Here is a 27,040-nt window from a genome sequence, read left to right on the forward strand (position 1 = left end):
GGAATGAACTTGGAGCATTTGAAGAAGGGGAAAAAGACCACCATGGTTACAAAAGAATGAGTTGGGGAAAAGTGTCGTAGGAGATTGAGTCGGGGTGTTAGGCAAAGGGTAAATAGGCTCTGGTAGATATGGATAGAACTTTAATTCTATTTTAAATGTGTTAGAATATTGTTAGCATGTTTGACCATAAAGGTGATATAAGGTATGTATTTTTAATTTATGTATTTTACATAAGAAGAGACCTATGGGAGTGGGGGAAAGGTAAAGCAGTTTTAGTTACATTAATCCAGGGAAGATGTGATGGAGCTTTCAAAAATCTATGATATTTTTGAAGCACAGAGAAAGCAGGTTTGGCTAATGAATACAGTGTGGGGTGAGAGAAATGGGTAAAGGATTATGTTATCCAGTTTAGATGAATTTGTTTCGCTTTCATACAAGTTCTTGTTGTCATGGAGATAAAGGCTAAAATTCAATGCGGAACAATCTCAGCTGACATTTTTCATGTATAAAACCAAATCTGGATTCTAACTGCTGTGTCCCTTGTAAATAGCCAACATCATAATTCTGAACCCTAATTTTTTAGTGTTACAGGATGTCTCCAATTATCTTCAGTGTTAGAACAAACTCTCAACATTAAATCTCTTTCAGATGACATTAATTTGAAATTATTTGGCCTCATTCATTGGCTGAAAAGTATCATAAAATCAGGCAAAGAATGTTAGTATGTGCTTCTGTTAAAACCAAAAAATTATCATTTTAATCTTTTTCTCTACTTCTCAATCTGCAGAGACATGAAATTGCTCTAGCAATCATAAGAGTGATAATTACATTCTGTTTCAAACATATTTCAAATGCATCATAAAGTCTCAATTAAGCCTAAAAATAATACTGAAAAATACTGTTGTGTGAGTTGTGCTATAATTAAAATACAGCATTATGGTCTATAGTTTTTATGGAATTTATCCAGCAGTGTTGCGAGAGATTCCTTCCAGATGTGAAATTCTCTCCAGTTTCATTCAGGGAGCTCCATGAAGCTTTTACTAGCTGAGTGGTGACAATTTTAGTCTTTCTTAATCTTAAGAGTAAACTGGATATGAAACATTCACGTTGTTCATCAGGAAATCTTCTGGGTTCCTTTATGTGGCATTGAAAGTATACATTTAACTAATATTTAAAAAATTATACAAATTCTATTAGTCACATGTTAACACTCCTTTGGGTGAGAAACCTGAAACTAAAATGTAAACTTCCTGATTGGAGCTTCAAAAAATGTCAATAATGATGCTTCAAAAAACATTAATAATGATGCCTTAAATAATTAGTAAGAAATATTGTTCCTGCCTTAAGAAGGTAAGCTTATAAAACTGGCCCCTTCCTGATAATGAATTTTTAACTTTTAAAACTTTTTTTATCCTACTTTTATAAAATCAATATTGACAACAGCAAATCTTCAAAAATAAAAATAAAAAAAGGAAGGAGGTATGTATATGACTATGGAAACTAAGGATACTTTTGATTTTTAAAATACTAGGTTTCAAGTTTGAATGTATTTTCTTTTACCCTTTTATTTCTCCCACTGATGACTATTTCTTCCAGAACACTAAAGATGAATAATGCATGCCTTCTTGGTACACATAAACTGTAAGGTTGGCTCAAGGCCTTGCAACATTTGGACTCACATCTCACCAGCCTTTTGATTGAGAGGAGGATGCTATGAAATCACTAGATGCATTGAAAATGGACCCATGTCACATGCATGCTCACCCGAAGCACCCCTATGCTAATAGATCCCGAGCGCCTTTGCTGAGGAGCAGGGCAGAACCCAGGGCTGATTGTTGGAAAGAGGAGTGCCTCTCGTTTTTGTTTTTTTGTTTTCTCTTAATGAGGTATTCCAAAAAGAAAGGGTGGCACTTCACAGAATTCTGTAAGTCCCATTTCAAAAGAAAAACAAAAACGAATGGTTTGTGGTTCTAGTGAATCAAGTCATGATGCACTGTAAATGTACTAACAGTCCTAGATGATGTTGCTTCAAGACACACTCATGCTTGTGAACCCTGGGCCAGAAAGACTGTAGGTTGTTCCCAGCCCTTTGTGACCAAGAAAGACACTTCCTGGTGGCCCCAGCCTCCTGCCTGCCTGACAGAGCCTGGTGCCTGGGGGTCCAGGAGAAGCTTCCTACCCAGAAATGCTGCTTGTCCAGGCAACAGAGAGGAGGCTGATCAGGAACAGGTTGGGGAGAGTTTGGATCTAATATTGGCTGGGGAAAACTAAGGGGGGGAAAGCCCTATTTTATTCTTTTAATACAGTTCCCAGCAGGAAGATCAGGATAGGAGGTTCTCGCCTGCTCCAGATTAAAGGAACCCGCAGTTTCCAAGTGAAGAAGGGGGGTTCCTTGTCCAGCATTCGCCGAGTCGGCAGCTTAAAGAGCAGCAAGTTATCACGTCAGGACTCAGAGTCTGAGGCTGAGGAGCTGCAGCTGTCCCAGAGCAGGGACACTGTCACTGACCTAGGTAACATAGAGGAGCGGGGTGTGCAGGGACGTGGGGGGTAGGAAGACAGGACCCAAGTCCTGAAACAGCTGAAGTCCGTTTTCTTACACACAAATAGATGAAAAGCAAAGCCACAGGCTAGACAACTCCTTCTGTCTAAAAGTCTTCTGCCCCTCCAGCAGGCTGCTCAAACCTTAGGGAGCACAAAGGTCACCTGGATGTCTTATTAAAGTGCAGGTTCTGATTCAGCAGATGGGGCGGGGGTCTGAGATTCTCTGTTTTTAACAAGCTTCCTGCTGAAGTTGACGCTGATGATTCTAGGACCCCATTTTGAGCAATAGGGATGGAAAAGACATTCAGTGACAAAGGCAGTTTTACAAATCCAGATGTCAGTGTATCCATCCTTCTGATAGGACCTTCAAAATCAAATGTAGAATTCCCACAGGAACAGTTACCTAAAGGCCCTCTATATTTTGAAGTTTCTAGTTAACAGGTTTTTTTTTTTTTTTAAATCAGAAAGGATAGAAAATCTAGATCTGATAATTTGGGATTCTTAGTCAGTCACTTAACTTCACAGGGACTTGTCTTCTTCAACTATCCAATGGGAATTAATTCTACTCACTCCTTGCCTACTCTGCAGGGATGTTTTTAAGGTAAATCAGGGGATGGTTGTAAAATGTGTTAAATTATGAGAATGAGTTCTATATACAAAACACTGGTGGTGTTGTAGATTGTCACCTAGATCAGTGACAGGGACACTCTCACTGACCTAGGTAACATAGAGGAGCAGGGTGTACAGGGACTGTAGGATCTAAAGAGATTCCAGATTCCAAAATGTATTAGTCCAAAATATGGACCCTGATTAGCATCTGTTAATAGACAAGAAAATGCTTAAGTAGGAATGAGGATAACCTGCCCAGCATGATTAGGTAAATATTGAAGCACATTCTCTTTGCCATTCAGATCTAGTTTCAGGTCAGCAATACATATAGATAAATGATTGATAGAATCCGCTGAAATAGAAACTGAGTGTATCTAATCAAAGAAAGTTTAAATTAGGAAATGTTTTTACATCCACCCACCCTAACCTTTGAAAATAGCTAATTTATGCGTCACTTAAGATTCAGCCTATTTTTCAAGGAGACAATAGAAAAAAAATCTTTGTGACTTCTGTTGTTACAGGGCTGAACTATAACATCCTTATCACTTAGTTTGGGGGGGATTATTGAAATTAATTGTGTGAATTGATCTACTTATTCTGGCCAGTCGAGTCAAAGCAGCCAGGCTGGGGACATTGTTTGGTCATCAGAAAGATTCATAAAAGCTTTTAGATTTGAGGGCAAAGCTTTGCATGTAAAATACTAAGTAGTGATTTCCAAAGAGATAGCTTCTTTATACTTTGTCATAGAGAGGAAGCCAGGGTGGTCCATAATTGGACATCATTGCTTTCAAATTCCCTTAGTTTTTCTAGGGCACCCACTCATCTTTGAATAGCTCTGATGGCAAAGCCCAGTTGCTAGAGCAGTAGCAGGAGCTGCAGTCACAACCACAGTGGAGGCAGCAGCACTCTGCCAGGCCACTGCAGACCAGATGGTGTCCCTGTGTAACTACACCTGTAAGGCCTGGTCATTCTGGAGTGGATTTGGACACACTCAACCTGTAACTGGCTTATCTCAGCAATTCAAGGACTTGACTCTTTTTCTCTCTGCTCCCATCTCTCAGAATGGAAGCCACCATTAAAGAGATCATCAATGTCTTTGAAATTGCCAGTTCAGCTGGTGGTTGAAAGTAACAGCTCCTATTAATATTCTTCCAACAAAGTCCTATGCCCTAACCCACTGGGCCATGGTAGTCTGCCCTAGGATTCAAAAGCATGGACAACTGTACCACACCAACATGCTCTCCAGGGAGACTGAATGCTGAGACCTTTCTTGGTGTTTTCTTTTGAAGAAGGGAGTCCTTGGAGTGCAAGTGAGCCCAGCATTGAGCCAGAGGGAATGAGCACTGCTGGCACAGAGGAGAACTACCACAGGAACATGTCCTGGCTTCACGTAAGTAGGAAGATTATGTAAACTCAGAAAGAGCCCTGGGATTGATTTCTTTTGGCCTTGGGGAGACCCATGGAGAGAAGACAAAATATTTTACCAAAACCATCAACCCAACTTAGCCTCCCAGAGAAGGTAAAGGTTTATATTTTATCTGACTCTCTCAATATGGTATTCTGCTGGATTGTATTCATTTGAAGTTTAACTAAGACCATAACTTTTGTTATGGCTGGCTTGTGGGTCATCATAAATTAGGAAAAACTGTGAGGGAAAAACTGTGTCCAGGTTGGTGATCAAGGCAACCTGAGCGACACAGGCAAGGCATCGTGGTCAGAGATTACCAGGAATGGGAGAGCCAGATTGTGGTGTCAGTCTTGGTCTGTATTAGATCAAATTGTAGCAAAGAAAAGGAGATTCTAATAAGATAAGATGACACCTCAAAGGAATATCCAGAGGGCACAGGCAGGACAGGATTCCAAGAAAACCATGAGCAAAAGCTGGAGTTCAAGATTTGAGCCGGGCATGAAGCAAGAAGTAAAGAGAAAGGTAAAGAAGTAGATCCTCAGAATTAAGATTAGCAGGGTACGTGCAGCATCATTGTTTTTCATAGATGGGCACTGCAACTCTCAACTATGATTTTCATCTAACTTTATGGAAGGATCAGATAAGTGCTAGCTAGTACATATACTCCTCCTATTATACAGTGCTGTGCATTCACTATGGATGTAGTCCCCAGAAATTGTTGAATTTGAAAATCTCTAAGGCAGATTTTTTTTTAATTTAGTAAAATATAACCTGCATTTTGGAAAGCTTATAAAGCTTATGCATATAGCTCAATATGTTTTCACAAATAAATACACCTGTATAACCACTACCAAGTTGAGAAGAACATTATCAATACCTTAGAAACCGTACATAGTTCCTCCATCAATCACCACTACCTCCTCACAGAAACCATCATTCAGCCTTCTAACATCAGTGACTAGTTTTGTGTGTTCTTAAAATGCACATAAATGTAATCATATACTCTCTTGTCTGTTGTGTCTGGTTCATTTTGCTTATACAAACATTTATACAATTACTTACATAGTCCTCCAACTTTGTTCTTCTTCAGAATGGTTTGGGCTATTCTTAGCTAGAGTGTTTCCATTTAAAATTACCTTATCAATTTCCATTTTAAAAACTTCTAAAGCAGCCTTCATTTAGTAGATAGATCAATTAAGATTGAGGAATTGAAATCTTATGTTATTGAACTTTCCAATATCTAAAATAGTCTCTCACTCCATTAATGTATGTCCCTGCATTTGCTTAAGACCTCTTAAATATCCCTTAATATTTGCTTAAGACCTCATATATATATATATATATATATATATATATATATATATATATCCTTTAATAAGGTTCTTTAGTTTTCTGTGTGGTTTTCTACACATAAGCACTCTGGAAGTGTTGGTGTAAAGCCGGTGCTATTTATTGTTTTAAATATTTGGAAGAAATCATTGGGGAAGCCTTCTAGATCTAAAAAATTACTTTGTAGAAGAGTTTTTAAATTATAGATTCAATTTATGTAATATTTCTATTTCTTCCACAAGCAATCCAGGTAAATTGATATTTTTACCTAAATATTTTCTTCACCTAACTGAATATTGACATTTATTATCAGGAAAGATAGTTGTTTATAATATTCTTTTAGGTCATTTAAAATTTATAGCATATACAGTACTGTACCTTTACATTTCTGATTCTGGTAGGTTTTCTTCTCTCATTTTCTGATCAGTGTTGATAGAAGATTTTGTTAGTCTTTGAATTTTATTAGTCTTTTCAAAGAACCAGATTTTGGTTTTCTCACTTTGGAAATATTGGATTTCTTATTTTATTAACTCCTGCTATTACTTTTATTGCTTTTTTCCACTTTCTTTGAGTTTATTCTTCTTTCCTTAACTTCTTGACCTGTGTTTGTAATTTGCAACCACTTTGCTAATTCATTAATTTAAGGATACAAATGTTCTTTAGGCACTTTAGCTGTTTCATACAAGGTTTGGTATATCATGTTTTCATTATCATGTAGTTAAATTTTTAAAAAAATTTCCAATGTGGTTTATTCATAGTTGTCCACACATATTTAAGTTTATGGCTGATAATTCCAATATATGAATCTACTGTTACTTTTCTTGCTCTGTTCCTTAATATGCCTAGTCATTTTATTAACTAGCTAGACATGGAAATTAAAAATTGTAGAGGCACAGAGGTGGATACATATTATAATACATTTGGCAAAACCCATAGAGTGTATGGCACTCGGAGCAAACCCTAATGTAAATGATGGACTTTGCGTTTCTGTAGGTTCAATTATTTGTAGAAAGTGTTCCACTCTGGTGCAAGTTGTTGATAGTGGGGGAGGTTGTACAGGTGTAGGCACAGTAGATATATGGGAGCTCTCTGCACTTTCTGTTCAATTTTTCTGTGAACTCCAAATTTCTCTAAAATATTAAGTTAATTAATTTAAAATAATTATGGATACTCCACATGATGTTATCTCCCTCCAGAGAGGATTCTCCTTATCTTCTAGCAGACAATAAGCAAGCAGATTGTCTCAGTCTAATCAGGAACTAAGCTGACTTGACTTGGTTTTCTGGTCTGCCACTGATCATCCTCATCACCCCACTCACATACTTTTTAGTTTTAAGTCTTCCAAGGTTCCCAGTGGGGGCTCTTCATTCTTTTGGGGTCAGGAACCCCAATCATCATTTCCCCATTACAGTGAAATTGCAAAATCACCACTCTAGTTCTCAGGTGATTCTGCTGGGATTCTTAGCTATTCAATCAGCAAATGCCTAGAAGGGAAAATAGTCACTCAGTTTCAATCTGAATTCTTTGTACTTTCTTTCTCTACAGGATCTTGGCCTCTCAATTTATCCCTCCTTTCACAATTCTAGACTTTTTTTTTTTTACTCTCAGCCATGTGATATGTGATTGCTTAAAGTTTTGCCAGCCTCCTTGGCTATTTATGCATAACTAAGAAGTAGGAAATATCCCAAGGAGAAATGCGGCATATGTTCACATTGTTCTCATTCGGTGAATGTCCTTTCTCCCCACATCATACCCTTCATGTCCCAACTCTTTCACTATCTTATGCATTCAGCCGTGTGTGTGTGTGTGTGTGTGTGTGTGTGAGAGAGAGAGTGTACATAATGTGCATGTGTGTATGTATAGAATTATATGTGGCCTTATTGTTCAATAGTAACTATAAGCTACTTAATTTTGGTGGAAGGGGAACATACTCATTTTCTATTGCTGCATAACAGATTACCACAAACTTGTGGCTTAAAACAGTCCATATTATCTTACCATTTTTGTGGATCAGGAATCCTGGCCCAACTTAGCTGTGTCTCCATTTCAAGATCTCTCACATGTCTGCATTTAAAGTATTGGCCAGGACTGGGGTGTTATTTGATGACTGGATTGAGAAAGAATTTGCTTCTAGACTCACATGATTGTAGCAAAATTACAGTTCCTTGAGACCTGATGGGCAGGATCCTTCAGTATCCAGTCAACTGTTGGTGAGAGGCCACCCTCATTTCCTTACTATGTGGGCCCATATAACATGACAACTTGCTTCATCAAAGATATCTACTGACAAGAGAGAAGTCACAGTCTTATTCAACCTGGTCAGAAAAGGAACCCTATCACCTTTGCTGTGTTCTACTGGTTGAAAGCAAGACACTAGGACAACACTTCCTCAGTGAGAGAAGGCTTTACAAAGGCCTACATACCAGAAGGTGTGGATCACTGGAGATCTTTACAGAAATATCTGTCAAAGTGATATCACTGGGCAGAATTTTAAATTTTAGATTTCTAGATCACCTCTAATTTCAGAACTACCAAAGCATATTTTCTTGAGGCAAAGTCTAGTAATATGTTCACTTGTGTGTTTATTTGCTTTATTTGCTTTTTCACTAAGCATTCTTGGTGTTTCTCTTGATCAACCAGATTTAGGAGTTACAGGGGAGCCCTTATAGCTCTTAAGTGTGCCTTGCCTCATACCAGAATAAAGAATCTTGATAGAGCAAGATGTTCTTCAAAGACACCCCTACTTTTGTTGAAAATTATGAGAGGGTATGGGCTATTGTTAGCTGAGTTTGACGGGAATATGGAGTTGATTGTTTTTGCTTCTCTTTGTTTCAGAATAAGTAAGGAGCCTTGTTCCTAAGGAAATGTGTGGTACTCCTGCTTTGGCAGGTTTGATTGGACTCATCCATATAGACTTGATTTGTTTTCTTCATTCAGTTTGGCACACAGTCCCTAATAAGCTAGGCAGGAACTAGTTTGATGAAAATTAGAAATATTCAGAAGATTATTCTATGTACATTTGACTAACCTTAAGGTTCTGGGTAGGCTACCGCCTTTTTAGCAAGGATGCTTAAAAAGTTACAGACTTACAAGTTAGGGATGTAGCTCAGTGGTAGATCACTTGTCTAGCAGATGAAAGATCTTGGGTTTGATCCCTAGCAATACACACACACACACACACACACACACACACACACAGACACTCTCACACACACGCACGAAAAGTTACAAACTCAGAGTTGAGGGTATAGCTCAGTGGTAGAACATGTGCTTAACATGTCCAAGGCCTTAGGTTCTATCTCCAGAACTTAAAAAAATGATTACAATTTCTAGGTCCTTTATTTCTGATCTTAAAATAGCCATATCCTTTAAATCAACTGAGTTTGCTTCTGGAATCTCTGTGGGGAATTCTAGGAAATGTAAGGATCTAAGCAAAATTAAGCGAGGATGGACTAATAGCCAGAGGGCGGGGAGAAATCATTTAGAAGGGAGAAGAAATGAGGCTCTAGAGTGGGGTTCAAGTTCTAGTTCAAGGTTTTCAGTCAGAGTGGAAGATGCAGATGTGGGAGTTAAAAGCATCCCACAGCTATCAAAGGCCAGCCAGATCCTCTGGGACTAAACTTTTTACCAGTGTGTGCTCTTTCAGCTGGCTCCTACCATGACATAAGAGCTGGGGACCAGGGTGATGTGTGGAGTCTTTTTTAGTTCCGAATTTCCATTTAAAAGTGTTTAGAAACCATACGCTTCACAATAATTGAATTTTGAACATCTGTTAATTCTTGTTTCCAAAAAAAAAAAATCCTTTTATCAAGCATTTATGAAGAAAGTGCAAATGCCAAGATGGACAAAGACTCATAACTCTTTTGCTCTCTGGGAATTACTGAATCACTGTAATTTCAAGACCCATTATGAGAAGTTGACATTCTGACTTGCCATTTTTCACAACACATAGACGTTCAGTTTGTCCTTACCCTGGTTGCCTGGTTGAGTCTCAGGGGTGTTTGTGTTCCAGGTCATGATCTTGCTATGCAATCAACAGAGTTTCATCTGCACGCATGTGGACTACTGTCATCCACACTGCTATCTGCACCACAGCCGCTCCTGTGCCCGGCTGGTCAGGGCCATTAAGCTGCTGTACGGAGACAGCTTAGACTCCCTGAGGGAGAGCAGCAACACCAGCAATGTGGCTCTGCGGGGCAAGAAACAGAAAGAGGTGAGTGAATGATCACATTACTGCTAATATAACAAGACAGGGAAAACTGTATCCTAACAATCTTCCCCAGCAATAAAAATTTTCAGGAAACTGCCGTTGTACAAACCAGCCTACAGTTCTCTGTGCTTTTGCACAAAGGTAGACCATAAGTGCAAAACAAATGCTTTGTCTTCATGTTCACAAGTAAACATGGACTCTTCCCCAGGTTTTGCCTAATCTTTGTGAATAAATATGAATTCACAATGTTTGTGGTGATAAGTAAGTTTTTGTGGCAGGCAGAATAATGCTTCCTCCACAAAGATGTTTGGATTACTCCCTGGAACCTGTGAATATGTCACCCTATATGAAAAGAGACTTCACAGGTATGATTAGGGATTTTACCTAGGGGAAATTATCCTGCATTATGCAGGTGGGCTCAATGTAATCGTAAGGCCTTATAAGTGAAGAAAAGCCTAAGGGATTCAGAGGCAGAGAAGGAGATGAGATGGCAGAAGCAGAGGTCAGCATGATGCAGGCCACGAGCCAAAGAAAACCAGCACCTCTAGAAGCTGGAAAAGACAAGGAAATGGAGCATCCCTGGGGCCTCCAGAAGGAATGCTATCCTTCCACTCCCATTCAGACTTCTGACAACCAGAACTGCAAGATAATAAATCTGTGTTTTAAGCCACAAAGCTTGTGGTAATTTGTTACAGCCACAATAGGAAGCTAATGCAATTATGTATTATGAAATAAGCCCTAAATGGCCCAACTGTTCACAGAAAAATAACAGAATAATCTAGGTCAGATCAGCCTAAAGGAAATTCCTTCAAGAAACTATGACATTTTCCAGGCATTCAGCTGCACGCTCCTGACAACCCTGAGCAGCTGAGCTGGCAGAAGATGAAGACAGTAACCAGGGCTGCAGTGCTCCTGCCAGCAAAGCCTTGAGTTGCCCACCTGCCCTGACCAGGCATGGTAGCCAAGATGCTTAACTTGAATGCTGTGGCTGCCCCTGCAGCTGCTTTTCCCAAGTGGTTTTGCTAAGAGATTTTTCTATAACACCTATTCATTTCAACAAGCATTCATTATGCACCTGCTGTTGGCACACTATTAGGCCAAATATTTAAAAAAAAATGTAAGTAGGAGCAAAGGCTCTTTCTACTAAGGGATTCACAAGCCAGGTTTGGACTGGAATTGGGCAATTATATATACATCAAATAACTAGAGATCACAGATAATAAAAACAAAAATGTGGTTGAGTTCTGCAGCAATTTGTAATGCTTTAGCATCACAAAGGGATTTTTAAATTATAACTTTTAAAATATAAAAACAATATGTGATCACTGAAGAACTTTTGACTAGTACAAGAGATCCTAAAGAAAAAAAAAAGTATGTATCACATAAGAATGCAGTATTAGCTTCTGGGACATGCTTATTTAATATTTTTTTCTAAATATATATATGAGGGCAAAAGAAGTGTATATATATATACATATATTTACACACACACATCATTGACAAAGTGCTTTTATGCAAGAGGTATTTTTCTCTTCATTTTATAGGTGAAAAAATTGAGTCTCAGAAAGATGAGATTGTCCACAATTCATATCTAAAAAAACATATTCAGCTAAACTTTAACTTAGAAATATGGAATACTAAAGTCAGAACTTTTTTAAATTTTTTTGCATTTATTGGTGCATTATAGTTGCATATAATAGTTGGGTTCATTTTGACAATTATACATGCACGGAATTTAATTTACTCCATTTCAGTCCCCAATGCCCCCTTTCCCTTCCCTCATTTCTCCCCATTCTTCTTTTTCTACTCTTCCTTCCATTCATTTATATATTTTTAAATTGGTGCTTTATAGTTATACATTAAAGTGAATTTCCCTGTGGAATATTTATACATGCACATAGTGTAATTTTGTTGAATTTATTCTGCATTTCCCCCCCGCTTTCCATCCCCTTCTCTCCCCCTCTCCTTCTGCTCTACTGATCTTCCCTCTGTCTTTAAGATTTCCAACTCCCAACCCTTGCTTTTCTCCTTATTTTGCTTTAGTTTCCGCATATGAGAGAAAACATTGGACCCTTGACTTTCTGAGTCTGGTTTATTTTACTTAGCATGATAGTCTCCACTTCCATTTGTTTACCAGCAAATGCCATAATTTCATTCTTCTTAATGGCTGAGTAAAGCTCAATTCTGTATATACCACATTTTCTTAATCCATTCATCTAATGACGGGCACCTGGTTGGTTCCATATCTTGACTATTGTGAGTTGCATTGCTATAAAGGTTGATGTGTTTCACCATAGTATTCTGATTTTAATTCTTTTAAATAAGTACCAGGGAATGAGACAGCTAGGTCATATGGTGGTTCCATTCCTGATTTTTTGAGGAATCTCCATACTGCTTTCCATCTCTCCATTTATCTACACAACTAAGCATATATCAACATGAACAAAGTAGGACCAGGTAGAAAGATCAATTGTTTTCTTTCTAATTCCCTTGCTTTTAGGTCCATGGTTAGCTGTTATTGCTAGAGTTCTAGATATGGTAATTTGGTCAATTTAGACTGAAGCATGGTATGAAGCATGGTGTACTAATTTGCAGTCAAAGTCAGGGCTTTTAAACTAGACCATATCTCATGTTATTCATATTATACAAATTATAGGGAGAATGAAATTGGAGAAAAGACCAACTGTGAGTTACAATGAACTGTATGAACTTCTAAATAATGGCATAAAAGTAAAAATTATGTATATGTTTGTGTGTATGCATGTATACGTGTATACATGTATTTTAATATACAGTCTATATTTCAAACACAAATTACATCACATTTAAAGAAAATCTATTTTAATTTATGTAAGTTCTCTCTTCATATATAAACTCCCTTAGCTTTAAGAGGAAACAGTATATGTTGGAAATTGCAAAAATACATGAGCCTAAATTAATGTTAATTGTTCTCCATACACCCTCTGAAATTTTTGCTGCCACTTCTTTGCTCAAACTATAATTTCATCTCTAATCTATATATTGTCAGACACAAACGTTTTTAGGGACCCAATTTAAGTACCATCACATCCCTGAAACCTTTTCTGATTCCCCAAGTGTTAAGCACAGGACATATTACAGGTGGACAATAAATGTTATTTTCCTTCCTTCTTTTTTCATCTAAATCATAATGGTATTTTACTTATTATATTCTTATTCTTCATTTGTTCATTCATTCATTCCTCTATGTATTCATCCATCTCTCCATTTATCTACACAACTAAGTTTTTAAGAACCTGTGGGCCATGCTAAGCCCCATACTTTGTGCTGGTATAATAATGAGCAAAAGGGACAAATGTCTGAGAGACAGACATTAATCAAATAAGCCTCCCAGATTGATATAAAATTGCAACAGCCATCAATGCGATAGACAGGCATACTGCACTAACAGCTTATTGAGGCTAACCTCTCCAATAAAGTGACAAGTGACCTTTAACTAAAGGGTGCATGAATGTTAATTGAACACAGAATTTTCCAACTAGTGAGAAGAGGCAAACACAAAGGACTGCAGTACATGGTAAGGCAGATAGGAACTAGAGCATGTAGGCGAGGAGAAGGCTCATATTCCACCCTATGAGTAATAACAAGCACCCTCTGTCACTTAGTTAGAAACTCTTTGAGAACTGAGGATGTTTTACAATTTTTATATCCTATGTGTCACTAACAAAGAACTCACTAACAGCAGAGAAACAATAAATATTGAATGAGTGAGTGAAATTATAGTCTAGCAAAGCTCATGAGAGCCCTTCACCTCTGCTCACCCATGACACTGGTGTGAAGCAGCAGAAAAGTCTTATGAACCTTCTGTGACTTACAGCTAGGAAATCTAAGCCAAAGAAATGTACCCTCATCACATTGAAGTTAGTCATTCAGGTAGAGAGCTGAAAGAACATTCTGAATCTTCTGTGGCAAACATTTTATTTCCAAAATGCTCGCTTCCTGCTCAAGCATCTTTTTCCTCTCGTGATGTTTTCCATTTGCCTCTTCTGAATCTGTCACACAAATGAACAATGCCACATTTCCAGATCCAAAATGAAAACAGAAAAAGGCAATAAATCAAGAGTAAAAGCAACAGTCTGATTAGAATTGACTGTGAGCAATTGGTACTTCATTCCTGTTTGTTCTTTAATTGGTTTTTATGGCAGAATGTATTTGTGACAGCCAGTACATTTTGCAACCCATCTCACTCTGATCAATCTGCTAATCTACATTCCAGCACTTGGGGACTCGCAGTATGTTCTGTGAGTTTATTTTAGTGCACTTCCAAACTTGAAGGTTATTTTTTATGTATATAAACTATCATGCTATATGTATATATTTTCCTCACCAAGGAATTCTATGGTTTCCCGTCTGTACCTTGTCCAATGCTATGTTCTAAATAAAGGTTCAATTAGTGATTGCTGATGATAAAAAGGAGTAGATAAAACAATTTTTTTCCTTTCAACCAAAAAGAAGGGTAGGAGGATGGTAATACATGTCCAAAAATAGAAAGGACTGAATGTGGGTAAGTTTTATAAAACCAATGCAAATAGAAAGAGGTCCACTGCTGTCTTTCAGAAACAATGTTTTTCAAAAGCTGTAGACAACACTGTTGTGAGTCTGAGACCAGGCTGTGGGTCTTGATTCCTTGGCCTTATGATTGCCCAACATAACATCCGTAACTCACATGTCCAACATATGTGAAGCACAGAGTTTGCCCTTCATTTGGCATGGTGCTTTTCCCAGAAATATAGGGAAATGCCTTTCTAGGAGAGCCCAGTAGGCTGATTTCAGCATTCCCGAATTTTAAATGCCTTGTTATTTCCTGGGTGAACCATGCTTCATGGTACGTATCTCCTTTTTTTACTTATCATGGCCCTTTTATTTGCTTGCTTGTTTGCTTTTGGTCTCTCCTTAGAAAGACAGTCTCCAAGAGTGCAAACCTCATGATGATTTGCTCCCCAACCTATCTCCAGAAGTTGACCCCATTCCTGACATATGGTTAACACAAAAAAATAATCTTGAATTATTAAGTGAATTAATATTTTATTTAAAATAACTAAGCATTATTTCTCTGTAGCCAATACTCTGTTGCAAGAAGCAGAAACCTCTTTGAACTTATTCAAATAATTAAGGAGTTTTTTTGAAAGGATCTAGCTGACTCTTATGAAACCAGAAACAGAAGGAGAAATAGAGCCAATAAAGGACATTAAATATGTGATCTATGAGGTGCTGGACTTATATCTTCTGACTTGGTAGGCAGAATTAAACACAACCCTGCATTTCCCAACATATAGGGACTAATGCTCATCCTTTTTCTTTTTCTCCCTAAGCTGGGTATTTGGTTAAAATCAAGGAGAACTATTCATAAGTATCCCTGAAAAAGGCAAAATGTCCAACTAAAGGACAACAGGTCAAAATATTTGTAAAATACAGAAATCATATTTTAAAATAATTATAACTACCTGGAAAATATTTATAAAATCATAGTGAAGTGAATTGTTTAAAATTGTTGTGCCACATTCAAAGCATCATCACAGTTTTGCTAAGGTGCATTGAGGGGAAAACAAAGAATAAAATAATGACTATCATTGAGTTCACAATTTGGGGGATTTTTTTGCTTCTTCATAGTTTTTCTGCCTTTTCCAGATATTCTATAATGTAAGTGTATTGTTTTAAAAGTAGAAAGAATTAAAACAGGGAAATACTGATTTTTAAATATCCTACCTCTTTTTTAAAGGATATCAAAACACATTTATTTATATGGAAAACTATTGCTATGTGTGATTTTGGAACAGTTTTCAAGTTACGTAAAATAAGCATGCTATTTACGCTGAATATGGCTTTTACATTCACGGGGAGGGGTGGGGACCAGCAATGCAATGCTTCTTTCCCCAAGTTATATGTGCTCCCAAGTATGCACCTCCATGTTTTTTTTTTTTTTTTTTTTTGTCTTTAGAAAACATAAGAGCTCTGATCCCTTGTTTCCAAGTAGGTTCATTTAAAAAGTTGGTTCCATACTAAGCCAAATAGCAGATTCATTGTCTTGAGTCTTTATGTCAGAGTTTCAAAAGACTTTCTTGGAACATGCCCATACTTTTAGATTTGCCTTTTCTTTCAAAATATCTCCATCTATAACACTGTGAAGCTCTGTTTAAAAATCTTTCCGAAGTTCTGTTTTTTTCCCTTGGCATTGAGGGAGAAAGTGTTTCATTGACATGGCACTGGAAAAACAAATGAGCTTTAGTCTGTACAAGAAAAAGGACTCCCTCTTTTCACTGCCTGGAGTGCAAAACTAGGAGGAATCAGAACTCAGGATAAATAAACAAGGGCCTGTCCCCAGCTGCTCAGTTCACTCCATTGGTTGGCAGTTATGGAGTCAGAGGAAGCAATTGTCTCATCTGTGCTTATGCAGATGAGTCGAGCTTTTCTGAACCCAGGTTGAGGGGACATTTTGAAAGAAGAGCTGCTGCCTCCTGCAGATGAGTACTTAAAAAAGAAACCATTTTACCTATACAACTGAGACCTAGATGATGGCTGCTATAAGCTCATACTTCCTTGATGTCTTAGCTTTTCATTGATGTGAGCAAAATACTTACAGAGGGAAAAGTTTATTTTTGTTTGTTTAGTCCATGGTTGACTCACTCCTTTGCTCTGGAACCAAGGTGAGGCAGAACATCATGGCACTGTGGTGAGGTGCTGCTCCACTCATGAAGGCCAGGAGATAGAAAGAAAAAGGGGGAAGGGGCCCCAAGAACTCTTCTAGGGCACACCCTCAGTGATCTACCTCCTACAACCAAGCCCCACCTTCCTACAATTCCCACCCAGTTACTCCATTTAAAGTAGGATAGACTGATTAGGTCACCACTTCCATAATTCAATCATTCCACCTCTAAATATTCTTACTATACAGAAGCTTTGGGGGAACACCTCATATCCAACCCATAACACTTGATAACCCCTCTCTTTGACCTTTAATGTCCTAACACTTCTCTATGAAATATTTTCTTTCTTTTTTTATGAGTTGAAATGTTTCAAAATGTACCTTGCAACCCTATAAAGGAACTGTTGAACAGAGTGGATTTTATCTGACTCAATAGTTTAAAAGATTTGTATTTTTAACCAGCTGATGGAATATAATTAACCCTGAAATGGAAATCAGAAGATATTTTTCCTTTCCTTATTCTGCTAATAATTAGCTTTATAACTTGATCAAGTTACTCCACCTGTCTGGATTCCAGTTTCCTAAAATGTACTAAATATCTCTAAGCTCCCTTTTCATTGCAAAATTAACTTCTTTTCTAAATTTAACAAGACATGGGCCCACTAAAAAGCATTAAACCAGACCTTCCATTAGAAGATGATTGTTTGAAGGATTGGGGGGAAATTAAGCACTGTTGGTGTTTGAGAAATCACAGCACCTTCATTACATTTCACATCTTCTTTTCAGTGCTCAGATAAGTCATGCCTGAGGACACCTTCTCTGAAGAAGAGAGCTTCAGATGCCAACCTGGAAGGAAAAAAGGATTCTGGGATGCTGAAATACATCAGACTTCAGGTACTGGCACCTGGATCAAAAACATCCATGGAGCATTAATAGGGAAGAAGTTCCAGATAGCCTGTTTACAAGCATTTGGGAAACACAATATAAGTTGGCACCATGCTGACATAAAGGACTCCTTAACTGGTGAGAAAAGTGCCACCAAGTGTGCTAGGGGAAAATCCTTCTTACTAGGCATCCAGATTCACAGACAAAGCCAGAGGGGTTTAGCTGGAGCCACATCTTTCCCCAGTCTGCCCACTCCAGTGGAGCTGATTTCTCATCAGTGCATGGTGGTCACACCCATAGGTTTCAGAATGAGACAGTCTGGATCCCGTGTCTGCTGCTGTAGCTCTGGGACTCTGCACAGGTTATTTAATTTTCCTTGGTCAGTCTCTTCATCTATAAAGTGGGGAGTATAACACTAGACCCATCCCAAAAGATTATTTCATGAATTAAATAAAATACTATATTTACCTTCTAATCATAACACTATTATGTTGCTATTGTAAGCTAAACTCTAAATTGTACCTTTCTGCAGGGAAAAAAACAAATTTTTCATGTTTTTCTGGAATATATTTAAAATTATGACTTTTCCAGAACTTAAATTTACTGCCTATATTATCTGAAATAATGGATTAAATATGTTTTGTGGATGGACCTGGGGTTATAACCACAGTGTATACTGCTTCAAAGGAAAAGGCCATTGAAGCTCACGCTGGCTTAGAAAAATAGCTTTCTAAGGACTCCTTCAGAAGTTACTGTTTGCTTATGGTTTTCAGCAGAAATCTACCAACAGGAAGGAAATACGCAAGTCTTTAGAAGTCAACCAGGACTTTTAAGACAAATATACATTGGCTGGTATTTGTCTTTTCTTGTGGAGTTGTATGTGTTCTACAGTTTATGCTTGGGTGGTTGTAAAGCTGATTTTGTGATGAAAGCATTACAAGATTAGTGAGGGAGGTTTTCTTTTACCCTTCTAATTTTCTTCAACTGAAAAGTATAAAGCTCATACACCATGCCAACTAAATATGCTCCCTTTTCAGAAAGTATTTTCAGGTCATTTAAGGAAATCCGAGAGGGGAAGTTACTCATAAGGAAGAAGACAGTAATCAATGTCCTAAAAGATTTTAAAACATGATTTCCATCTTTCCCAGGTGATGAGCTTGTCGCCTGCTCCTTTATCTCTTTTAATCAAGGCAGCTCCAATTCTGACAGAGGAGATGTATGGTGATATCCAGCCAGCAGCCTGGGAGCTCCTGCTCAGCATGGATGAGCACATGGCAGGGGCAGCAGGTAAAGAAAGACCACCTGGGACCCCACTCCTGCAGCCACTGCCATACTGTTGAAATAAGAGAGAGGGGAATTCATCTAATTTTTGCCTCTAGATTAGGTTGGTGGCAATTGCTAGAACTGTAAACATAGTTGTGTGCTATAGGAAATAAGACCCAGGTTTTGAGTGCTCTTTTCCAAAATCACTATGTGATTTGCACAAGAACAGTAGATTTCTCTCAGAATAGGTGTTAATCAGCTTTCCAAAACTATTAACAAAATACCTGAGATAACCAACCTATGAAGAGAAAAGGTTTATTTGGTTAATGGCTTTAGAGGTTCCAGTCCATGATGGTACAAGACGGAAATGGTGGGGAGCACATAGCAGAGCAGAACTGCTCACCTCATAACCATGAAGCAAAAGGGAGAAAAAGACAGAGACTCACAGTCCTTTTCAAAAGTATGCCCCCAAAGACCAAAGGACCTCTCAGTAGGCCCCAACTCACCCTGTACCTCCCAGTAGCACCACCCTGGGGAGCAACACATAGATCTTTAGGAGACATGCACCATCCAAACTCCAGCAGTATTAAGAAATTAGAGAGATAATTTCCCTCCCAAACCTATATTTTCACTATATTTTCTAAAAGATAAAATTCTTTTTATGTTATTTCCTAGACTGAAAGTGCATCACTAACATTAACTTTATCAGATCTCATGAAAGTAATTTTCTATGTCCAAATTACAATGTCAAAATAAATTCACGAAATTTAACTGATTTGTCCAAAACATATCTGGTAGATACAAAATGTAGGCTCTTCATTTCCCCCCTTTTATACAAATTCCTTTATTTATTCATAGTTATGTTGATTGCAAAATGCACATGGTAAAAATTCAAGTATTACAAAAATTTATGAAGTTAAAAGTGTCACCCTCTTTCCCATGACCACTTGTTCCTTTCTTCAGAGGCAACAATTAAGTTTCTCAGGAATTCCTCTAGGGTACATTATGCGTGTGTGTGTGTGTGTGTATATGTGTGTGTGTGTTTTATGTATATATTGCAGGTTTTTGTTTCCACACAAGGATATTATAAAAGCTTTTGTGCTTTGCAGTTTTTCATTGATATTTGGAGAGCATTTTAAAATTATTTTATAGTATTACCTCAACTCTTTTTAATGGCTACAGAAGATTCCATTGACTGAATAGATATACCATAATTTATTTAATCAAGACCTGTAGGTAAAATTTTAGGTTCTAGCCTTTTGTTCTTTTATACTACACTAAACAAATATCTTCAAAAAATATATTTGTTTACATTAAAGCTCAAGTTTTTGCTTCTCTCGGAGAGCTACAGAAGGCATTCTTTCCGAAATCAGGACAGTCATGGAGACTCCAAGGGAAAATATAAAGGTGGACCAGGCTTTCAGAATGACTAAAAGTTAGCCAAGCAGGGAAAATGGTGTTGGTGTGGAAATAAACTGGGCTTACTTGGAAAGACTGGAGACTGATTTGACCACTAGAGTAGCTTTCCAGAGAGACCACCTATCCATAAAATTAGAGAGGTGAGTGGAACTTGGATTGCCACAGACCCTGGATGGCAGAGTTAGGGTTGTGGACTTTCTAAAATTGCTATATGAGAAATTACTCATGGGCTCTGAGCCAAAAAGAAAATGTGCATTAGAGACTGAATTATTACCAAGTTTAATATGGCCGCAATGAGCAGAATAGTTTGGTTTTAGAAATAGAGATTTTTCTCTTTTTTTTTCTTTCTTTTTTTTCTTTTTCTTTTTCTTTTCTTTTCTTTTTTTTTTTTTTTTTTTTTTTTTTTAGGTGAGGGTAGTGTGTGACATAGAGTTGGGAGACATGACCTGGAAGAAGTAAAGAGAAAAGCCAGTTGGGCATTGTGGCACACTCCTGTAATCCCAGCAGCTCAGGAGGCTGAGGCAGGAGGATAACGAGTTGAAAGCCAGCCTCAGCAAAAGTGAGGCACTAAGCAACTCAGTGAGACCCCGTCTCTAAATAAAATACAAAATAGGGGTGGCGATGTGGCTCAGTGGCTGAGTGCCCCTGAGCTCAATCCCTAGTAACCCCCACTCCCCCAAAAAGAGAAAAGCTGAAACCAGAGATAAACTTGGGAACAAGTTGATGTAGGTGACAGCTGAAATAATGGCAGCAGATGGGGACCCAGGAAAAGGGATACGAAAAGTAAAAAATTAATGATTTCAAGCCATGGAAATAAAAGAGAGTAAGTCTCAAGTAGATTGTTTCAAAGGTGTTAAGGGTAAAAACATTCGGTAAAAAAAAATACCAATGGATCTGATAATCAGTAAGCATTATAAGGAAACTACTGTTGTAAAGAGATTAGAGCCTTATAGTGATTTAAAGAGTGAGCGTGATGTTTAAAAATTAAAGCAGTATAGAGTATATTTTTAAAGGGAAGTTAAAAAAAGAAGAAAGAGTGGAGACTTAGGCAGCTGGTAGGCTAGGAATAAAAAGGATATTAATAAACCAAGGATCACAATAACTGACAGTTGTTATAGAACTATATTACACAGACAACGTGTTACTGATAGACCATTCTGTAGATGAGCAAACTCAAGTCAGAGAGTTGAAGGAACTTATCCAATCTGCACAGTTCTGAATTAGCCAGAAAATCCAACCCAGATCTGATGGCACATTGTAAATACCCTTCCCATTTTACCATATTGTCACGGAAAGATGAAATGTACTTTAGAACTGTGTGACACCATTCACTTTACAAAGCACTTTCTCATACATTCTTTGATTTATTTTAACAACAAATTTGAAGTCAGGTGTCATCATCCTTCAGTTTATCAGTGAGGAAATGGAAGCTAACAGAATCTAAAAGGCTTGCCCAAGATCACAAAGTAGAAAAGCGTCAGGACTAAGGCCCCGCTCCAGGTCTTCTACCAAGACTGTCTGAGCGTGTTTTGAGGCTCTGGGGAGAAAAGAAGAGAGATTCTAGAATATGGTTTTTTTTATTGGTTGTTCAAAACATTACAAAGCTCATGACATATCACCTTTCATACATTTGATTCAAGTGAGTTATGAACTCCCATTTTTACTCCAAATACAAATTGCAGAATCACATCAGTTACACATTCACATTTTTACATAATGCCAGATTAGTGACTGTTGTATTCTGCTGCCTTTCCTATCCCCTACTATCCCCCCTCCCCTCCCCTCCCATCATCCCTCTCTACCTCATCTGTTGTTGTTCAGTTCTCTCCCTTGTTTTTCCCCCCTTTCCCCTGACAACCTCTTATATGTTTTTAATGATTGCCTCTGACCCTTTATCTGTGCTTTAGCATATTTATCAGTCTCATTGTTCATTAGCACCTGACCTTTCTCTTATTGATATTTAACTTTTCCCAAAATTAAAAAATAAGATGGAAGTATTATGATCCATGAAATCTTTTTGCTTCTCCATCTCTTCTATCTCTAAGAAAGGTAGAAGTTTCTAATAGAATCTGCAATGTGTATTTTTAAAATACAACTGATGATACAGAAGTGGTTTTCATTGGATCTTATGTAATGTTCTTGGGTTACCGTGGGATGACTCTAGCCACTTCATAAATAGTGTATTTTGATGTGTGATTTGTTTTTTCATAGGCTTCCTCTGGCATTCTCTTTTCTCTGTGAGCCAAAGGAAGCCTTGCTTAGCATAAGTTATTCTACTGAAATGTCATGCTGTTGCTGCTTTTGCAACAGATTTTGGATGATTATAGGTGAATCAGAGTGATGTTTGGTTTCTAGTGGTTTTGGCCAGTGCTGGTGGCTTGGATCTGAGTTCAGGAGTCATTTTCAGAAGATCTAAGCAGCTACCACTTTTTCCCAACCCCAGAAATCAAGCAAAACTTAAAAATGTATAGCTGACAAATCATTAACTGTCTCTAGCTGCCATGTTCCTGCTGTGTGCTGTGAAGGTTCCTGAAGCTGTGTCTGACATGTTGATGTCAGAGTTCCACCACCCAGAGACTGTGCAGAGACTGAATGCTGTCCTCAAATTCCACACGCTCTGGAGGTTTCGCTATCAGGTTTGGCCCCGGATGGAGGAGGGAGCACAGCAGATTTTTAAGGTGAGAGATACTTCCCACATGAGAATTTGATCAGCAAAACTCACCCAAGATTTGTTTAAATCCAAGAACGTCGGAGCTACAATGCCTAGTGAAGGAAAACCTTGTCTTTTGTTTTTCTAATTATATAAGTAAACATAACTCACACATGAATGAGTTCTTGTTGCTAAAAGAAAAATTGAAATACAGAAGAATGTAAAATAGAGAATCAAGTTTCTATAAACCTCAATAGCATACTAACATCCCCAGAGGTAAGCACATATAAGTGGATTGTAATCTTCTATGCATTTTGCTGTTAAAAGTATACATGTGTGTATATCTTGTCTATCTATATATCTGTCTACCTTTGGAGGAAGATAGTTAACACAACTAAATGTCATTTAGTTGAAACTCTTTCATTTTATTGATGAGTAAACTGAGGCCCAGAGAGGTTCATGGTGTGTCCTCCAGCAAAAAAAAGCTTTTCAGACAGCTCTTCTCTTTGTTTCTTGCCTATTCTGTGAGGAGTCACGTAGGTCCTTGACACCTATTAAAATGGATTATGTCTTAATTATACTTCAGACTCGTTCCAGGCTCATATTTTATCTTGCTCACCTCATTCTTCTGTTATCAACTAACAGATCCCGCCTCCCAGTATCAACTTCACCCTGCCCTCCCCAGTGCTTGGAATGCCATCTGTCCCAATGTTTGACCCTCCATGGGTCCCTCAGTGCAGTGGGAGTGTCCAGGACCCCATTAATGAAGATCAGTCTGTGAGTATCAAGCTCTTTGCCCCCATATCTCCGAGCTGCCTGGAGTACATGTAAAAGAGAAAAACAATAAATGTGAGATAACTCCTTTGTTCTTGTTAAAAGAATGTAATAACATTCATAGAGTTGTTCATTTCTGTGACAGAAGAAACTAACACCTAGTAGTGGTCATTTGCATACGTTCCAGTCAACATAATTTTGTTTTATAAAAGCTTCAGCCATCTTATAAAATTATTAAAAGCATTAGGCATGGATTTCTTGACCAATGGAAGCACTTTGCTGCTATTATACAGCAAACGTACTAATTTAACCTATAAGATGTGAAATACCTGAAGGTTAAAAATACTGACCCTGCAAGAGTAAGAAAAAGAAGAGAGTTGGGAACTCCCACTTCCTCTTTTGCTTCTTATTTTGCGGGTCATCAATATCATCACCACATATATCACTCAGACCTCAGGTCTTATGCTGCTCTTCCATATCACAGCTGTGTAAAATGTAACCTATTAACAGCTAAGTCAAGAACACAGCTATTCGCACACAAAACCCAAGAATATGAGGCTATTGATAAAGTCAATTCTTAAAATATGCCTGCTTTACTTACTTTTCCAAATTATGAATTATGTAAAAGATTTGGAAAACATAGCAAAAATAGAAGAACTCATCTCTTTGCACAAATCTATCATCTTTCCTTGAATAAATTCCCATCAAATTTATGGCAATTATATATACATGTTAAAGACTTTCAATACATCTAACAAAATATCCAAAAAAATGTTATGCCATTTTACCTTACACATTTTTCCTTAAGAAAAACATCTTTTCTATTCCAAGTAATGTGTGTGTTTTTTTTAATTGACACCTCAAGTGGCAAAAAATAGTTATTGGTTTTTTAATTCACACCCTTTTGAAAAAGTTAGTTGAATATTGAAGTTAAGTTGAACATTTTGCATATCATATGCAGACTTTGTAAGGCATTTGCAGTTTTCTTGGAGAATTGTTTGAACTCTTCACCCATTGCAATTTGCCTGTTTTATTTTAGTTTTTTCACGTACAATATCTTCATATCCCGTGATCCAGTGCTAAAGAGAAAGGCACATCTGTTTCTTTTCTCATATGTGTGGTAATTACAACATCTGAACCACCAGCCTTAGATTCTTGACTTTTCTCCCATACAGGCAGTGGATTCCCTTGAGCCAACCAACTCTCTCCCGACTTTACAATATGTTTGAAACAAAGTCCCCTGCCTCTGTAACCAGCCCTTTCTCTCCCTCCACAATTCTTACCTTTTGCTATATAATAAGCCAGCTTAACCACCTAGTCCTGAAAATGAATTGTCCAATCAAATGCTTTTTAACTGCTATTGTGCCATTCGTCATAGTAAACCTTTTGTCTTATGTTAATATGCAGCAAATAAGGTTTCTATGCATGCCGACCTTTAGAAGAGTTATCAAGATCTCTTATCAGACTCTAGAAGCTTATGTTACTATAGGCCAACAAAGAGATGTGCAGTTGCTGTTGTACATAGAGATTGCTTCCTATTGGTTGTGAAGAATTCCAGGATCATTTCCCTGCACTGAGACCACTGTCTCCAGAGCTCTTGGAATTTGTCTCAGCAAAAGAAAGGCATAAATAGAATAGCCATTTTGCAAAGTGAAATTCACCTGTTGAAGAGTGAATTTGTCCTATTTTTTTTTTATTTTTCCTTTATGCCTTTGGTACTAGTAGACACAGATCAAATTTTATATTCAACCATAGTCACACTATCAACTCTCCTAAACTCAGTAATTGTATTTCTACAATTTAAATATGTACATTGTGCCACTGTGTTTATCTACAAATGTCATTTAAAGTGTAATAAATACTTGGTTACAAAAATGGAATAAGTCACATACTAACTGGTTTATATGAGAGATGTATCTCCTTCCTCCTCCTTTCCATGGTTTCAACTTTCTATTTTATTAACCTTATGTAATGAATATCCTTCATTTAAAGCCAGTTCAAAAATATGTGTACCAAATTTTATTTAGTGTTAATGTTTAAAAAGTGAATCACTGATATCACCAAAAATCCTAAAAGTTAAATAAGATTATTTTCAGAAATTACAGATATTCTTCAATAACTATTCTAATCGAGTTAAAAAATGCTCAGTCATACATAACTTAGAAAATTGGTAGAAAAACAAATAAATCTCCATAAAACTAAATAATAAAGGCCCTAACATTTCCTGAGGTCAAACTACCACATGTGTGTAATTTATTAGGTCATTCTTTATGACTCTGACCTTGCAGGAAGAGTTCCTACTAAATAAACCTGCTCTCATGTCTCCACAGAAATCCTTTTCTGCCCGGGCTGTCTCTCGCTCTCATCAAAGAGCAGAACATATCTTAAAGAACTTGCAGCAGGAGGAAGAGAAGAAACGCCTAGGTCGAGAAGCCAGCCTCATTACTGCCATCCCCATCACCCAGGAGGCTTGCTATGAGCCCACCTGCACACCCAACTCAGAGCCAGAAGAAGAAGGTGCCCTCTGCACCCGGGACTTCTTTGGGGGCTGAGTCACAGGGAAAGGACTTGTTTTTAAATAGAAATTAATGACCTTGTGTGATATGAGGTGATATGCCCCCTCCACCTCTATCACTTTCTGACAATATCCAAAGAAAGAAGTTGTTGCTTTCTAAAGTCTAGAGTTGGCCCATTTCCCAGGGAAAACATTAGCTGTGATGAGGGAACCCGTCAGATCTTGGATGAAGGCTTGGTTGTGATTCTAGATTCTGGCTAAATTCAGAATGCTTATTAAAGTAAATGCAACCACTCTTTCATCATTGAAAATAGAGTAATCCAATAACTATTTCCAGCCTTCACACAGGTAGACAATTTGTCAGTTGACATTAAAAAAAAATGATTTATGAATCATTTTAATTTCAGTGATTCTGTGTTCTGACTTCCTGGAAAACTTTAGGAGGAACTTTTGTCTGTCTTTTGTAGAGTCGTTGTTTCCTAGTCATTCTAAGTGATTTAAGCCCTGTGGTCTGAGAGCAGTGTATACTTGTGGTATAAGCATAACTGTATCTGTGATGATGATAAATTGAGTTGTAAAGTTCACATGCCCCATTTTGTTTGCCAGTAGAAGAAGTCACCAATCTGGCATCCCGCCGACTGTCGGTGAGCCCCTCGTGCACCTCGAGCACCTCCCACAGGAATTACTCCTTCCGCCGGGGGTCGGTCTGGTCGGTGCGTTCAGCTGTCAGCGCAGAAGGTATGTCCTCTCGCAAA

The 27,040-nt window shown here is 37.7% G+C and overlaps 1 protein-coding gene across 3 annotated transcripts in view; it reads left to right on the plus strand.

Moving 5' to 3' along the window:
* The window catches only part of UNC80 (unc-80 homolog, NALCN channel complex subunit), a gene marked incomplete at its 5' end in the record, with an annotated part of 198,761 nt that overhangs the window by 101,809 nt on the left and 69,912 nt on the right, over nt 1–27,040 (plus strand). The window contains 9 exons of one of the 3 annotated variants that reach the window (XM_081262112.1): nt 2,307–2,510; nt 4,440–4,540; nt 9,900–10,100; nt 17,566–17,673; nt 18,813–18,951; nt 22,843–23,024; nt 23,642–23,773; nt 26,101–26,287; nt 26,892–27,023. In XM_081262112.1, coding sequence (XP_081118238.1) covers nt 2,307–2,510; nt 4,440–4,540; nt 9,900–10,100; nt 17,566–17,673; nt 18,813–18,951; nt 22,843–23,024; nt 23,642–23,773; nt 26,101–26,287; nt 26,892–27,023 — 1,386 coding nt within the window. The remainder of the gene's footprint in view (nt 1–2,306; nt 2,511–4,439; nt 4,541–9,899; nt 10,101–17,565; nt 17,674–18,812; nt 18,952–22,842; nt 23,025–23,641; nt 23,774–26,100; nt 26,288–26,891; nt 27,024–27,040) is intronic. The other 2 variants (XM_081262113.1, XM_081262114.1) reach the window with 2 other exon arrangements.

This window comes from Spermophilus citellus (assembly GCF_964194105.1).
Source record: "Spermophilus citellus genome assembly, chromosome: 11".
NCBI classification, from domain to species: domain Eukaryota; kingdom Metazoa; phylum Chordata; class Mammalia; order Rodentia; family Sciuridae; genus Spermophilus; species Spermophilus citellus.